This window comes from Ailuropoda melanoleuca, chromosome 8 (genome assembly GCF_002007445.2).
Source record: "Ailuropoda melanoleuca isolate Jingjing chromosome 8, ASM200744v2, whole genome shotgun sequence".
In the NCBI taxonomy this organism is placed as follows: domain Eukaryota; kingdom Metazoa; phylum Chordata; class Mammalia; order Carnivora; family Ursidae; genus Ailuropoda; species Ailuropoda melanoleuca.
In genome coordinates this window covers 62,705,460-62,720,585 of record NC_048225.1, presented here as the reverse complement: position 1 = coordinate 62,720,585, position 15,126 = coordinate 62,705,460, and the positions used below count along the sequence as shown (strand labels likewise).

The window sequence follows — 15,126 nt, the reverse complement described above, 5'->3', positions numbered from 1 at the left end:
AGTCCATAGTCTCTCATGTTTCATTCCCCCTTCTGATTACCCCCCTTTTCTTTATCCCTTTCTTCCCCTACCGATCCTCCTAGTTCTTATGTTCCATAGATGAGAGAAATCATATGATAATTGTCTTTCTCTGCTTGACTTATTTCACTTAGCATTATCTCCTCCAGTGCCGTCCATGTTGCAGCAAATGTTGAGAATTCGTTCTTTCTGATAGCTGAGTAATATTCCATTGTATATATGGACCACAGCTTCTTAATCCAGTCATCTGTTGAAGGGCATCTCGGCTCCTTCCATGATTTGGCTATTGTGGACAATGCAGCTATGAACATTGGGGTGCATATGGCCCTTCTCTTTACTACATCTGTATCTTTGGGGTAAACACCCAGTAGTGCAATGGCTGGGTCATAGGGTAGTTCAATTTTTAACTTTTTAAGGGACCTCCAGCAGGCTCTGGCTCCCGACCTCGTTGCTTGCCCCTCTGACCTGGCAATTTGCTTGGCCATCTGAGCTGCATTCGCGGAGGCTGTCAGAGCGTCTGATGTGAATGTTCTAACCAAGAGTACTGGTGAACTTGCAGACAGGTAGAGAGAATCAGTTCCTTGCTGAGCTCGCTTTTCGCAAAGAGTTTAAAGGCATCATGCTGGCTGTTGGTCTTTAAAAATCACTCAAATGGAATTACTTTTTTCCATCAGATGTTTTAAAACTGTGCTAAGGAATGTGTAATGAACAGACAGAAGAGAAGCCATTCTGTTGGGTTTTCCACATACTGTCTTCAGAATACCAGTGCCTCTGGATGCCGCTGTGGTTTGGGAGACCTCCACCTGAAGATATTAAACGCAACGAGGCAAGATTTTACATAATTTCCGGTGAGTGCAGAAAAGGGAAGCAGCAGATTGCCCCAGCATTAGGGGGAAACTCCCTTTCCTGCTCAGCGTTCCCCTTCAGTGGTTCCTAAAGGGAGTGCGTTTCTGGCGAGGTGCACTTGGTTAGATGATGTTTCTGTACTTAAGCAAGAAATATTAGAGGCTTACGCATCAGTAACCGGTTTCTCTGGGTCGGGCACTGGAGTGTCCCCAGGGAAAGTAGAAACTGTTTCTGTCCCTAGTGTAGAGATGTTCGCGCTGGTGCTCAGAGAGGCTAGGCACTTGCTCAAGGTCACACAGCCATTGAACTGGGAGCCAGGACTTGAATCCAGCCGCAAACTTAGTCCTCATTCTGATTTCTCCCCCGTCCATCAAAACTGATGCAGAGTTCGGAGCGCGCGTGGGCTGGGTGGTTAATCCCTTCTGAGCCCCGCGCGCTCTGGAAGAAGACGTCCCCATCCTCGGCTCTCCGAGCGCGCCAGCACCTTGCGCCCCTGGCGTTCACCCTCTGCCGCCCCCTGCCGGTTGGCGGGGGGAGCGCCCGCGCACCTGTGTCCGCAGCTGTGCTGCTTGTAAACCTGCGTGGCCTGTCCGGGCCCCCTCCTCAGAGGCTTCAACTGATCCCCGTTAGCAACCATCTGGTGCTACACCCTCCAGGGCTGAGAAGACTTAGGGGTGAATGTAGTAACGTGGCCCGTTCTCAGAAGTGATCGGGCAGCATCTGTTCGAGCAGTGAGCGGTGACAGAGGACAGGTCAGTATTCTTACCGCCCGGGCTGTGGTCAGTGACCTTGCCGCGTCCGGATCACCGGGAGGCTTGCTCCAGAGACAGAGTCTCACCTCCCAGCCCCGCCTGTGGACTAAATCTGCTTTTCGGCAGCATTTCCGGGTGATTCCTGTGCAGAGCACCCTCTCACGCTCGTACATATTTCCCGGTATATTCCATCCGGGTTTTTTTCGGAAGATCAAAATGAGGACTAAGTTTACAGCTGGTTGCAAGCCCCAGCCCTCAGTTTAACGGACGTGTGACCTCGAGCAAGCGCCTAGCCTCTCTGAGCACCAGTGCGATCACCTCTGCAGTGATGCAAAGTGCCAGACATCAGTTCAACTGGCAAGACCCCTCGTCCTCCATCTGAGCCCTGATGATTTCCTAGTCAATGTCCCCTCACTCAGCCGGACTGGTTAGAAATGTCACAGTCTTGTGGTGACCTTAGCTGTTTGCCCCAGAAACCCCAAGTCCTGTGCTCACCGTGGAGCAGTGAGCATTGTCCACATCCTGTGCTTCGTTGAGCCTCGTCACCAAATGCCCACGGCGAGGTCACGGAAGGGACGTTCAGGTCCCGCAGAGACCCTTCCTCAGCACCACAGTGATTTGGTAAAGAATGCGTTTGATTGTGAAAGGGTAGCGTTTCCCTCTCTAGAGTCACAAGGAAGCGAGTTGCCCGTCTGCCTGGCTCTGTCACCACCTTCTGAACCAGGGGCTGGGCCTGAGAGTTCCAAGGACCTTCAGCTCTGAAGTGCCACGTGCCTTGACTCACAAAATGGTCTTGGTCTTTTCCAATTAAAATTCTGCTCCATAAGAGGCCCACCTGAGTTTCAAATTCTTGTACAAAGACAATTGCTGTATGGCACAGAAAAACAGGTGCACGGGGCGTGCGGGTGGCTCTGTTGGTTAAGCTTCCAACTCTTGGTTTCTGCTCAGGTCATGATCTCGGGGTCGTGAGATCGAGCCCCACGTTGGACTCTGTGCTCAGCAGGGAGTCTGCTCGGGATTCTTTCTCTCCCTCACCTTCTGCTCCTCCCCACTACTCATGCACGCTCTGTCTCTCTCAATAAATAAATAAACAAATAAATAAAATCTTTAAAAAACAAAAAAGAAAAGAAAAACACATGCGTAATGTTTTCTGTTTCTCCCCCTTAATTAGCTTCTCTCCTTTAGGAAAAGCAAAGCCTTTTCTCCTGATTCACCAAATTAACACTGACCACCCTCGTCACTAATGAAATTCCTATGGTGGTCTCAGGAATGGAAGTCGTGGAACAGTCGGAGGCCTGGGCCCCTAGAGTGAAGAGGCCGTGTCAGGAGCTCCCTGTGTTAGGCCTGGGAGGTGAGTACTCCTGATGAAAATGAATCTTCAGCGTATTAGTGGGGAATATTACGGGGGTGTTTAAACTGCATTACTTCAGAGATACAGCATGAATAAAAACCGGGTATAAAAACCGGGTCCCTGCCCTCAAGAATTGTGCAGTCAAGGGGGGAAGGCATCATATAATAAATATGCTGTCGTGGGGGTGCGACCAGCACATCAGGGCGGGGAGAGAAAACATGCCTATGGGCTGTGGGGATTGTGTGCTTGCTGGGCTGGCCTCTCAGGCAGCCTGTGATGAGTCGGCTGGAGCTGGATGGGCCGATGGGACAGACAGAAGCACTCCAAGCCCGGGGTCCAGCCCCAGCAGAGAACTCGGGTGGAGACCAGGTCCTGGGACGGCAGGCTAGGTCTGGAGCAGAGGCCCAGACTGCATGGTTGTACAGGAGGGCGGGTTGGCCTGAGTTCATCTACAGTCCACGGCACCTGGACCCCAAGCCTTCTGCCCCAAAGAGTGTGACCTCCAGGGGCAGAAGGAGCTAGTGAGGGCTTCTGACCAGAGCTGTGCTCGCTGGCTCCCTTGGGTAGCTGAGTGAGGGGTGCACGTGTCAGTGGGGGACCAGCTGGGAAGTCCCTGTGCTGCCCAGGTGGGGTGGGAGGGTGGCGGCAGGGCCATGACCAGAAGGGAGGGGAGTCAATGCTGGCGGGGATTGGGGTGAACCTCAAACAGTTGGCCACCAGCTGCACCAAGGTCACACCAGAGGCTTCTCCCAGTTTGACCTTGCCCACCTCGCTAGGTTTGAAGAATATATACATTGAAGAACAGAAATACACGACACAGGGTTGGGCCAGTTTGAAGGAGCTCAGAATTTGGAGGGAGTGCCACAGATGTCCAGAAGGATATTTCCAGCTGTGTCCAGATGAGCAGGAAGAAGGCACAGACTCATTCTCAGATGCTGGTGGTGTCGTGCTCACAGATCAATGCCCCCTGCCAGGAGGGACGTGACCAGGACCTGGCTCCTGCCTAGACACAGGCCCTTCAGGGGACTCAGGGAATGCATACCAGGCCCCAGCATGTGGGCAGCAGTGCCTGGGGGGACCACAGAGCAGGAGGGATGGCCCAGCGGCGGGATGTGGCAAATTCACTCACTCAGGGGACACCTGCCCACATGGTACGTCCTGGCTGCTGGTGGCATGGCAGAGAGCTGGAGACAACACCTGTCCACAGGAGCGGAATTCCAATTTACAGAAAGATGGCTTTTAGAAGGATGTGGCCCTCGCCACAGCATGGCCTCCCTGTGCCCCCTGGCAGGCCTGTGTCTGCAGGATGCCGTGTTCTGCTCATAAACACTTGTGTCCTTTGACTCCACCCAGTGTCCTGGCCTCGAGCCTTCGTCCAGCCCTCCACACTTGCCTTTGGATTCAGTTTGGAATTTTCACTGCCACATGGACTCTGGAGAAGCTCTCCCAATCCCCATTTGGAAATGAAGTCAGTGTTTTTCTCGGCGAGTCCTCTGCACCTGCCTGCTGTGAGCCATCACCCGCCAGGGGCAGCTGCAGCCTGGCTCAGACGCCCAGGTGCTGCCCAGGGCCCAGGACCAGTATTACCTGTGAAGGATCGAGGAGCCCCCCCCAGCCCGGGGCTAAGTGTGGAGACACGTGCCCAGGACTCACCCAAGCGTAGGCCGGCTGGTCTGCTGTCCTGGCCATTAGCTCAAGAAAGGGCGTCTGCTGTGCTAACGGCTGGGATCAAAGCTAAGTGAATTCTCAAACGGGAGAGCTGCTGACCCTTTTCGCTCTGGTCTCATTATCGTAATTAACAGCGCTTGGCAGGAGTGTTGAGATGCATTGACTGTGCCGCTCTGGCTGCCCCCGGAGCCCAGATACCAGCTAGCTCCTAGTCGTGGAATCGCGCCGTCTTTGGCCTCTGTGACTGCCTCATGTCACTGAGCAGGATGTCCTCAAGGTTCGCCAGGTCACACCAGGCGTTGGAGTCTCCTCCGTGTTAAGGCTGAATCGTACGTGTGTGTGCCACGTTTTGTCCACCTACTCGTCTGTCATGGACGCTGGCTTGCTTCCATCTCGGAGGTCGTGCACCATGCTGCTCTTCCTGCATCCTGTCCCTGTGGGAACGGGCCCAGAGTGGGATCGTGTCGAGTGCCCGAGGCGGTTCTGGGGTGAGTGGGTGTGGCAGCTGCGAGGCTAGCCTAGCTGACATTCTGTGCTTGCAATCCCCTGGAGTGAGCACTGTAGCCCCTCCGGACGCCCCCGCCGTCCCCAGACTGACTAAACCATTTCTCCGATGGGACCCAGGTACCTGTACTGTTCCCACGTCTCTGGCGATTCTGAAGTACGGCCGAGTTCAAGAACCATTCGTCTACACCAGGGAGTCTCTTGTTTGCATGTGCAGAAAGGTAACACATTTGTTGAGAGTCCAGAGGCCCATTGTAAGGCTGTGTCCTGTCCCTGGTCTACGGGAGGCCTGGGCTTCCTCGCCCCCGGTCTCCTGTGGCGACTCTGACCTGTGGCCCCTGGGCGAGGTCTTCTCTTCTCGTCCCTCCCCGGTTGAAGTGTGAGCTCCCCAGGGCTGGGGAGTGAATCTACCCAGGTCCCTAAGCCTCTGGGACCTGAGTCGGCCCACCGGCCCCAGCGGGTCCCCGAGCCTGTCCTGCAGGCTCTCTAGGCTCTGCCACGGCTCCCAGACTGAACGGCAGCTTGTCCTCAGAATTGGAACCATTAGCCTTGACCTGGAGCACAGCCAGTGCTGCTCTAACGCATGCTTTGAATAAGGAGTTGGCTGGAGTCACATGCTAGGAAATGTGAATTTCACGCGGGCTTGTGGACAGTTTCTTAGGTTTAAATGGAGAAAACTGTGCCCCCCTGAGCCACCCCACATGTGAATAAACAAGACACACTTGAGAACCTGTCAGGGACCCTGTTTCCCCATGTGTGTTTTGAGCGAACACCCACCCACCTCTGCTGTCACTGCTGTCCACCTGCTCCCAGGGATCCCCTGTGCCCCCCACCTTGTGCAGCTCAGTGCAAGCCTGGGACGCGGCCTCAGGCTTCCGTCAAGGTGAAGGTCTCCTGCCGTGTAGCTTTCATCACCGCGTAACATCTAGACAACTGCGCTGCCTTCTCTTTATCAGGTTTTTTGGTGCCATTGGGGAAGCTTTTGAGTGTTGGACGCTAGCCCCTTTCCCCAGAAGCCCCTGTTTTTGTTGTGCGAATTTGCATAGCACAGGATTTTGAGGAAGGAATGTGCATATTGCCTGATGCGGGCGCAGTTAGCAGGGTCAGCGGTAACAGTTCAGCAGCGCGTGTCCACGTCCTGCACCCGCCGCTCCCTAACCACTAGGTGGCTGCTCTCCGCAGCAGAGCCTGGGGAGAAGCCAGTGCGTCCTCACGTCCTGGGGGCCTTTGCTCCGTATGCACGCACCCTCCCCCTCCCTCCGCTTCACCCCAGATAGGGGCCCTTGGTCTTCTCTCTTGGACTCCCCGAAGTCCACACCTGCTCCCACGTGCTGCGTGCCGTCCATCTCGTGGAGGTCTGACGGCGTCTGGGGCAACTTGACAGCCTGGTTCTCATTGTTAGATTCGATGTGCCCTACGACACGACTGGTACATATTTACTTCAACCCATGTGGGCTTCTGGCTCCCATTCCAGGTCCTTCTGCTTGGGTGGTCCCGCCTCCCCGTGTCTGTCGGCTCACCTGTCCTGGAACTTGACCCCTGAAGCCCCCTTCAGAGGTAGAAATGTAGTGTTTCATACCTTTCTGTATTTCATATGAAAATCGGTCTACATGGTATCTTTGTAACACAACATAAGCCCAAATAATTTTCTTTAAAACCTACCCATTCAGCTGGCCTTACCCACCTCACTCTTTGTACTGTGGACTGGAGAACTCAGCATCTCGGAGAGTGTTGTTTGGGGCTCCCGTGTATCACTCGTTATAGCCACGAATTCAGGGCCGAGCCCCCTAGCCCAGGGTATGCATTTGGGGGCCAGCAAGGAGTCATCTGTAAAAAGGCAAAACCGAAACTAGGAGATTCAGCTGTGTTATTCTGAGCTGGTGTTCTCGCTTGCGTGTCTCTGCGGGGATTATTCTGTCTGGTTACATAAGAGGAGAATTCGTTCTGATGTTTGAACAAAACAGCAGCTGCAAGACTGTCAGCGCTTGGGGGCTGAGCGAGTTCTTCCTGAAAATACTGGTGGCTCAGTATCAGAACGTGTTTATCTTACGCTCACTGAAAATCCTCATTGGTGAAATCAAAGTTTCTATTCTGTTCTAGAACAAAGCTTGGCACACTGTGGTATTTGGACTGCAAAGCCTGAAATATTTACCATCAGGGCCTTTGCAGAACGTTTTCTGAGCCCTGTTCTGGAATATGAAATGTGCTGGTTGTCCCCGTGTGAGTGATGGGCTGGAAGGAGCAGACGTCGGGAGGTCCATGTACCCTCGAAGATGATGTGTATGTGCATTTTTTGGAGGTCAAGGTATCAGAGCTATCGGAGTCTCAAAGGGGTTCATGACCTCAAAGTATTTAAGAACGACTGTAGAGTGTGGTCTGCGGCTGGTCAGGGAGGCTGGTGTTCAAGTGTCCCTGTGCATTGCGTTACGGCCCTGTTCCTACTGTGAGACGGGAAGAAGGTTGCAGGACACAGAGTGTGGTCTTCCCCAACTACGTGTCTCCTGCATCCTCAGTGTTCTTCCTGCCTCCTTCAAAGCACATTTGAGAATCTGTGTGTGTCTCCAGGAGAATCTGCCTCCTGAGATCCCCTCCTCCCACCATGTGGCTCAGCCTGGGCCGCCAGAGCCACACCAGATTCTGGAACCACAGCCTGGAGCCCGAGGTAGGGTCGCCGCAGGAAACTGCCATCTCTCATCTCGTCTCTGCGAAGGTGCCAGGCTGCCCTTCCCAGGCTGGTTTGCTCAGGAATCGGGATGACAGGGACGGTGTTGTCCCAGAGCCAGTGCCCACACGGGGCTGGGGCTGCCGGGGGGCCGTCACACCACATCCGCCCTGACCCGTTTCTGCTTTCTTTCTGACCAGTCTCCGCTTTCTCTACTGAGATCACTCTCAACTTGGATGCCCCTTCCCAGAATGCAGGTGTGTCTTCTGTAAATACAAGGTCACTGGCTCCAGGGCCCACCTGAATCCAAAAGAAATTCACTGAGGAAGAAAGTGGCAGTTTTGCTTTTGTGAGTCAGTCTGATCATCCGAGAGAGAGAGAGAGAGAGAGAGAGAGAGAGAGAGAGGCAGCCACAAGCTATGTGCGTGGAAATCATACCTAAGATTATCTGGCTTTAATCACTGCGGCACCTCCAGTGAACATGGAAAGAAGGGACTGGAAGCTTTACCTGGGGCCACAGAGCTTATGAAAGCAGCTTTTTACAACAAACGTTTAAAGGACCAAACTTTTCCATTTTGACATGGAATCACAGATCTAATCTAATCTACCCATACACATCATTTTAAAGAAATCAATATAATGCCCCAGCAGGAATATCCAAAAGAAATTAAAGGGAAAGTCATTTTTGACAAATTAATATGAGCCCCACACGAGGAGACAAAATGAGTGATTTGGACTCTCACACTCACATACAAAGAATAAGTTTGGATTTAAGAGATGTAGGAAAATATTCAACAGACATTTCTTTAACTTTTGTAAAATTACATTTGACATTTAGAACTGAGGGCTGAATAAATTGGCTCACACACCCACATGTGCACACACACAGGTACGCACACACTCACACACATGCACAACCGCGTGTACACACTCACATATGCACACGCACGTGCACTCAGACATGCGTGCACACACCTGCACGCTGACGCACGCACACATACGCACAGGCGCACACACGCATGTGTGCACACTCGTGCACACCCACATATGCGCACGCACATATACGCACAGGCACGCACACACACGGTTCCAGGCGCCCCCCCGGGGGCCCTGGGCACCACGGAGGGATTTTCTGAAATGGGGAGTAACTCCTCATCAAGCTGCAAACCGAACAAGGTACGATCTTCCCTGGATTTACAAGTGGTCACATGCCTGGAAAACTCAGTATATAGTAAAACAGTGCAAAAAATACGTTGTTGGCCCCGAGAAGACAGTCAGGCTCTGAGCTGGTTTTGAGCCTGGTTTTCGCCCCCTGGGCTGCCTGGCAGCACATCTCCAGGCATGGGCGCCCAGTGAGCCTCCCCGCTCCTTGGGGGGCTCCCCTTGCCTCCTCTCCATGATCAAAACACCCCAAACCCCCCTGAGTGCTCACTGGATGCTTCTGCAGAGATAGCTTCCCCGTCGGGAGCCCCTGTGCTACACGGGACGTTTTGTGGATAAAATGCAGTTTTCTTCTTAACAGAGTCAGTTCCTCCAGCATCAAATACCCTGATGTTTCTTTGCCGGCGGGGTGACTCATTCCACTTTGTTTTTCCTTTTTTAGCAGCACGCATCCTTCCTAACGTTTGCTGCGCTGGCGGTGAACGTAGCCGAGCAGGGAGACAGACAACAGATAAGGAAACCAGTGGTTGCATGAGGTAATTAAGGGCTTGGGATCGTGGCTTTCAAAGAAATACACAAGGTAGTTACCGAAGAGTCAGGGCGCAGGGGAGTTATTGCGAATAGCGAGTGTGTGGGAAGGCTCTTGAGGAAGTGTCGACATGAGATCCAGCCATGTGAGCAGCAGAGAGGAAGCAGCAGGTGCCAAGGCCCTGAGGTTGGACAGAGTTTGGGGTGGCAGACAGGACCCCATGTGGTGGAACTGCCACCTCAGACACTGGGCCTCTCCTTTTCCTGTTCTTCCCTTGGTTGGGTCTCTGCTCAAATAAAATGTCATTGGGGAGGGCTTTCCTGGCCACTGTACAAATAGCCGGTAGCCCCCCACCCTCGCGGTCCTGGTCTCCATGTTCCCGGTTCATGTTCCTTCTGTTGGATGTCACCCCTTCCCCGCTTCCCTGCACTGGAACATAAGCCCGCGAGGACGAGTGTGGCCGGTTTGTTCACCCCCTCCTGTGCCCCAAACAGCACCCAGCACATGGTGGACGTGTGGCACACACTTGTCCAGATGATGCTGGGAAGACAGGCAGAACTAGACCAAGGAAGTGGAGAGGAGGGGAGCCGCCTGGGGAGTGCAAGGAGAGGCCAGAAGTGAGCCAGGACAGGGGGATCTCCAGGCCGCTGGAGGCTGAGCAGCCCACGGGAGGTGCAGGGCCTCGGCTGCTGCCGCCCCAGCCTCATCCTCGGGCAGGAATAGCGGAAAAATGAGCAGCCCTGATCAACATTCTCGGCGAGTTCTTCCCCATGATTAGTAAATGCACAGTTCGGATGCTTGGGGTCAACTCCGGGTCCACACCTACTTCTGATTTGCCGTAATTTGTGTGTCTTAGCCTCAGGGTTTCCATGGAAACCCCACTGCAAATCAGCCCCAAGGCCGAGCAAAGCCTCTGCAGAGCCGTGGTCCAGCCCCATGGGAAACTGTCACTGTGACCACAGGTTAACGCTCTGTGCAGACCTGCACCTGCTTCCTGTTCCCCTCCTTCCTTCACCCCATTCTCTGTCCTCTGAGCCATGGGGTCTTCCCTTCCCTTTGGAGGTTCCACTGAGAGCAGGCTGAATGTGCCCTGGGACCCCTCACCACCTGGTGCAGGGCTGGGGACACAAGCCAGACGCAGGTATGGACACCCTATACTGATGCCCACTCATGCCATCACACAGGCCGTGGTAGACCCAGGGGGCGCTTTGGAGAGTGACGAGAAGGACCAGCGTTTGTGTGATGCGACGTGCCGTGTGTGTGTGTAGTGAGGGCAGAGGGGGGGACAGGCTCATGCCCTGGCCAGGGCAGCTGGGGAGCAGCTGCAGAGCTGTCAGTGGGCGACGAGGGGTCCCCGGCTTGCGGGGGGGAAGCGCAAATGTGTCTCTACCTGCTGTTTTCTCCAACTTCCTCTGCAAATCTTGAATAAGCGATTGCGTGAACTAATGAATGAGAAACGGACTTGTTGTAAAGGTCAAGCGTTTCTGACGTACTTAGAACAGCGCTCACTCGGCGGCACTGCGGTGTAAGTCAGAGCGAGGAGCGCCGTCTACACCGACAGGTCAGCCACGGCTACGCCCGCAGGGCCTCGGGGAGTGGGTGCGTCATGGGGGAGCCCCCGAGTCCCAGGGACCCAGGTGAGTTGCCTTGAGCTGGGACGGCTGTATTTTCATCCTCCTTCCTTCCCCGCAGGATCATGGGAGGCCACCTGGACCTTCTGTTCGGGGTGATGCTTGCGGCCAGCCCTGTGCTTGCGATTCCTTCCTGCGCCTCCGACGGTCAGAGGGCCTTGTATCGCTCCTGCAACCTCACCCAGGTGCCGCCGGTCCCCAGCACCACCCAGGTCCTCCTGCTCAGCTTCAACTATATCCGGACTGTCACAACCACGTCCTTCCCCTTCCTGGAGCAGCTGCAGCTGCTGGAGCTCGGGACTCAGTTTACCCCCTTCACCATTGGCAGAGAAGCCTTCAGAAACCTGCCCAACCTGAGGGTCTTGGACCTGGGCAATAGTCAGGTGGATTTCCTGCATCCCGATGCTTTTCAGGGGCTGCCCCACCTGCTTGAACTAAGACTCCTCTACTGTGGTCTGTCCGATACTGTGTTACAAGATGGTTATTTCAGAAACTTAGGGTCTTTGTCTCGCCTGGACCTGTCCAAAAATGAGATTCGTAGCCTTAAGCTTCATCCTTCATTCTGGGAATTGAATTCCCTGAAGTCCATTGATTTTTCCCTCAACCAGATCCCCATCGTGTGTGAACACGAGCTCCAGCCGCTCCAAGGGAAAACCCTCTCCCTGTTCAACCTCGCTGCCAATCACCTGTACAGTAGGGTCTCCGTGGACTGGGGCGCGTGCATGAACCCGTTCACAGACATGGTCCTGGAAACCCTGGACGTTTCTGGCAATGGCTGGACCGCGGACATCACAGGGAACTTCAGCAGGGCCATCAGCGGGAGCCGGATCTCCTCCCTGGTTCTGGCCCACCACATCATGGGGCCCGGGTTTGGCTTCCAGAACATCAGGGACCCTGACCGGGACACGTTTGCCGGCCTGGCCGGGAGCGCGGTACTGCGGCTGGATCTGTCCCATGGCTTTATCTTCTCCCTGAACTTCCGACTCTTTGAGGCCCTCAAGGCCTTGAAGCTCCTGAACCTGGCCCACAACAAGATAAACAGGATTGCGGGAGAAGCATTTTATGGCCTTGACAGCCTCCAGGTTCTTAACATGTCATATAACCTTCTGGGGGAGCTTTACAATTCCGATTTCTACGGACTCCCTCAGGTAGCCTATATTGATCTTCAAAACAATCATATTGGGATCATTCAGGACCGGACCTTCAGGTTCCTGAAAACATTGCACACCTTGGATCTCCGGGACAATGCTCTTAAAACAATTTCTTTCCTGCCAAGCATAAATACTATCTTCTTGAGTAGCAATAAACTGGTGACCTTGCAGAACATGAGACTTAAAGCCAACTTCCTCCACTTATCAGAGAACAGGCTAGAAGATCTGGACGATCTCTACTTCCTCCTCCGGGTCCCTGACCTCCAGGTCCTCATTCTGAATCAAAATCGCTTTTCCTCTTGCAGCCGAGCTCACGGCCCTACAGGCAGCCGCAGCTTAGAAAAGCTTTTCCTTGGAGGAAACATGTTGCAGCTTGCCTGGGAAACCGGCTTCTGCTGGGATGTGTTCAAGGGGCTCTCCCGGCTCCAGATCCTTTATCTGAACAACAACTACTTGACCTTCCTCCCGCCGGGGGCACTTAGTGATCTGACTGCTCTGAGGGGCCTCGACCTCAACTCCAACAGGCTGACGGCTCTTGCTCCTGGCGACTTGCCTGCGAACCTGGAGGTGCTGGACGTGTCCAGGAACCAGCTCCTGTCCCTGGACCCCGACTTGTTTGCGTCCCTCAGGGCCGTGGACATAACGCACAACAGGTTCATCTGTGAGTGTGACCTCCGTCCTCTCATCACTTGGCTCAACCAGACCAACGTCACTGTATTCGGGTCTCATGCAGACATCTACTGCATGTACCCCAACGAGCTCGCGGGGACCCCCCTCTCCTCTGTGTCCATGGAGGACTGCGATGAGGAGGAGGTCTTGAAAGTCATAAAGTTGTCCCTTTTCATCTCATCCACGGTCACTCTGACTCTGTTCCTCGTGACCATCGTTGTGGTCACCAAGCTCCGGGGCCTTTGTTTCATCTGTTACAGGGCGGCCCACAGACTGCTGCCCACGGTCTATGCTGAGCGCCGCGAGTCCGACACATACAAATACGATGCCTACCTATGCTTCAGCGGCAGAGACTTCGAGTGGGTGCAGAGAGCTCTGCTCAGACACCTGGATGCTCAGTACAGCGACCAGAACAGATTCAACCTGTGCTTTGAAGAAAGAGACTTCGTCCCGGGGCGGGAGCACATCGCCAACATCCAGGATGCCGTGTGGGGCAGCAGGAAGGTGGTCTGTCTCGTGAGCAGACACTTCCTCCGAGACGGCTGGTGCCTGGAAGCCTTCACTTATGCCCAGAACAGGTGCGTGTCTGACCTGGACGGCGCCCTCATCCTGGTGATCGTCGGGTCCCTATCCCAGTATGACCTGAGGAAGCATCAGTGTATCAGAGGGTTTGTGCGGAAGCGACAGTACTTGAGGTGGCCCGAGGATCTCCAGGACTTTGGCTGGTTCCTTCACACACTCTCTCAGCACATTCTGAAGAAAGGGAAGGACGCCAAGAGGGACGGTAGCATCCCACTGCAAACTGTGGCGGCCGTCTCCTAGTCAAGGAGCATTTTCAGCTAATCCCAAGCCACAGACCACACTTATCCTTTTGAGGTCCTGTTTTGGAGCGGTTTTGTCCTACTAGGAACACAACACAGCTCTTGACTCTCCTAGCTGTGTGATGCCTGTCTCACTGACCCGAAATGGAAAGGAATCTTGTTCTCTCCGCTTGCACCAATCCCAGGACACGCCCTTGTTGTGGGAAGGGCACCCACTGGGAGAGGCGTCCCAGATGGCTGAGAGCCTTTCTCCGGCGCTCACTTGATCGGCAAGGGGTGCCCTGTGCTCTGCAGAACAACACTGAGGAGGAAGCTCAGAAAAGAGGGAGTGCTTCCTGCCTCCCCCACTGTCTGGGGGCAAGCGGTGGCCCCTACGGAAGCCAGCGGGAGAGTACCTGGGTGTTGTTGTGGCCATAGTGCACTCCCTGTTCCTCGTGAGCTCTTCTTTGCACACGGCCTGCGTTCCCCTTCGTTGTCTCCCACACCCTGCTCGCTCATCAGCTGTGCAGGCTGCTGCACGGAGAGCCTGGTTCCAGGCCTGATTCTGGGGCTCGGGGGCTGTGTGACCTCGAGCACGTGACACACCCTCTCTGGGCCTGCTTTCTCATCTGCAGGCCTGGTGCTATCTACCAAGGACGTCAGGCTCCTCAGATCTTCCCTTAGTTGCCTTGCTGGTCACAAGGGCGTGCACACACAGAGGGGCCTTCTGGAGGCAGTTGAAACTTCCCTGAAGTTGTATTTTTTTTATCTTAAAGGATATCTCTATATATTTTGCATTCTGTCTTTTTGCATGTTTATTTCAATACGGAAATGTTTTTCCACAAAAGTATTACGAAAATTTAAACCAGGGAAGGCGTGCCAGAATTTTGCCCCGTGGCTTCACACACAGCCCCCGCCAACCCAGCAGCCCCAGCTTGGCTGCCACATTTGAGGGGTGCCCCTAGGCCTGGGGCCCAGAGCTCCAAATGTCCCTCCTGTCCCCATGCCCCCGGCCCCGACTCCTCCAGAACACACGTCCTCCCACTCCACCTCTTCCTTTTGGAACATTCTCCTGGCTCTGCGCATCCATTCTTTGTGTTCTTCAAAACCCAGCCCTCCCCGCCTCCTGGGAGGCCTCCAACCCAGCATCCTCTCTCTCTTTTGTGCAAATTCTCGGCACCTTACCTGTTCTTCTAAAACAAGCACTTACGACTTCCTGTGAGAGCTGTGAGCCTGTCTGGCTGCTTGCCCCTCTGGACTACAAGCTCTGTGGGAAGACCTTTCTTCTATGTCCCACCCTCACTGGCCATCACAGACTGTGGCTTTGGGAAGGACTTCCTTCTCTCTGTCCTCATCCCCATCTGCCTGGAGAGATTCCTAGCAC

The 15,126-nt window shown here is 54.3% G+C and overlaps 1 protein-coding gene across 16 annotated transcripts; it reads left to right on the top strand.

Moving 5' to 3' along the window:
• Positions 1 to 666: 666 nt before the first annotated feature.
• TLR5 (toll like receptor 5) lies at positions 667 to 14,539 on the top strand. Of its 16 annotated transcripts, none has more exons than XM_034666585.1 (8): positions 667 to 866; positions 2,788 to 2,967; positions 3,744 to 5,123; positions 5,260 to 5,360; positions 9,405 to 9,498; positions 10,348 to 10,453; positions 10,922 to 11,052; positions 11,184 to 14,539. In XM_034666585.1, the coding sequence occupies exon 8, from the start codon at positions 11,188 to 11,190 to the stop codon at positions 13,762 to 13,764; it is 2,577 nt and encodes an 858-aa protein (XP_034522476.1). In that variant the 5' UTR covers positions 667 to 866; positions 2,788 to 2,967; positions 3,744 to 5,123; positions 5,260 to 5,360; positions 9,405 to 9,498; positions 10,348 to 10,453; positions 10,922 to 11,052; positions 11,184 to 11,187; the 3' UTR covers positions 13,765 to 14,539. The 16 variants fall into 16 exon arrangements, with proteins under 16 accessions (XP_034522476.1, XP_034522475.1, XP_034522466.1 ...); XM_034666584.1 differs by having other exon boundaries at positions 10,348 to 10,632; XM_034666575.1 differs by lacking the exons at positions 10,348 to 10,453; positions 10,922 to 11,052 and adding exons at positions 7,705 to 7,801; positions 8,002 to 8,058.
• The last annotated feature ends 587 nt before the right edge of the window (positions 14,540 to 15,126 follow it).

Bases quoted from the DNA above. Each gene is read 5' to 3' on its own strand.
- TLR5 (XM_034666574.1), top strand. From the start codon at position 7,477: ATGACCTCAAAGTATTTAAGAACGACTGTAGAGTGTGGTCTGCGGCTG. The intron at 8,059-9,404 runs GTGTGTCTTCTG...TTCCTTTTTTAG, and splicing joins TGCCCCTTCCCAGAATGCAG to CAGCACGCATCCTTCCTAAC. The intron at 9,499-11,183 runs GTAATTAAGGGC...CCTTCCCCGCAG, and splicing joins GAAACCAGTGGTTGCATGAG to GATCATGGGAGGCCACCTGG.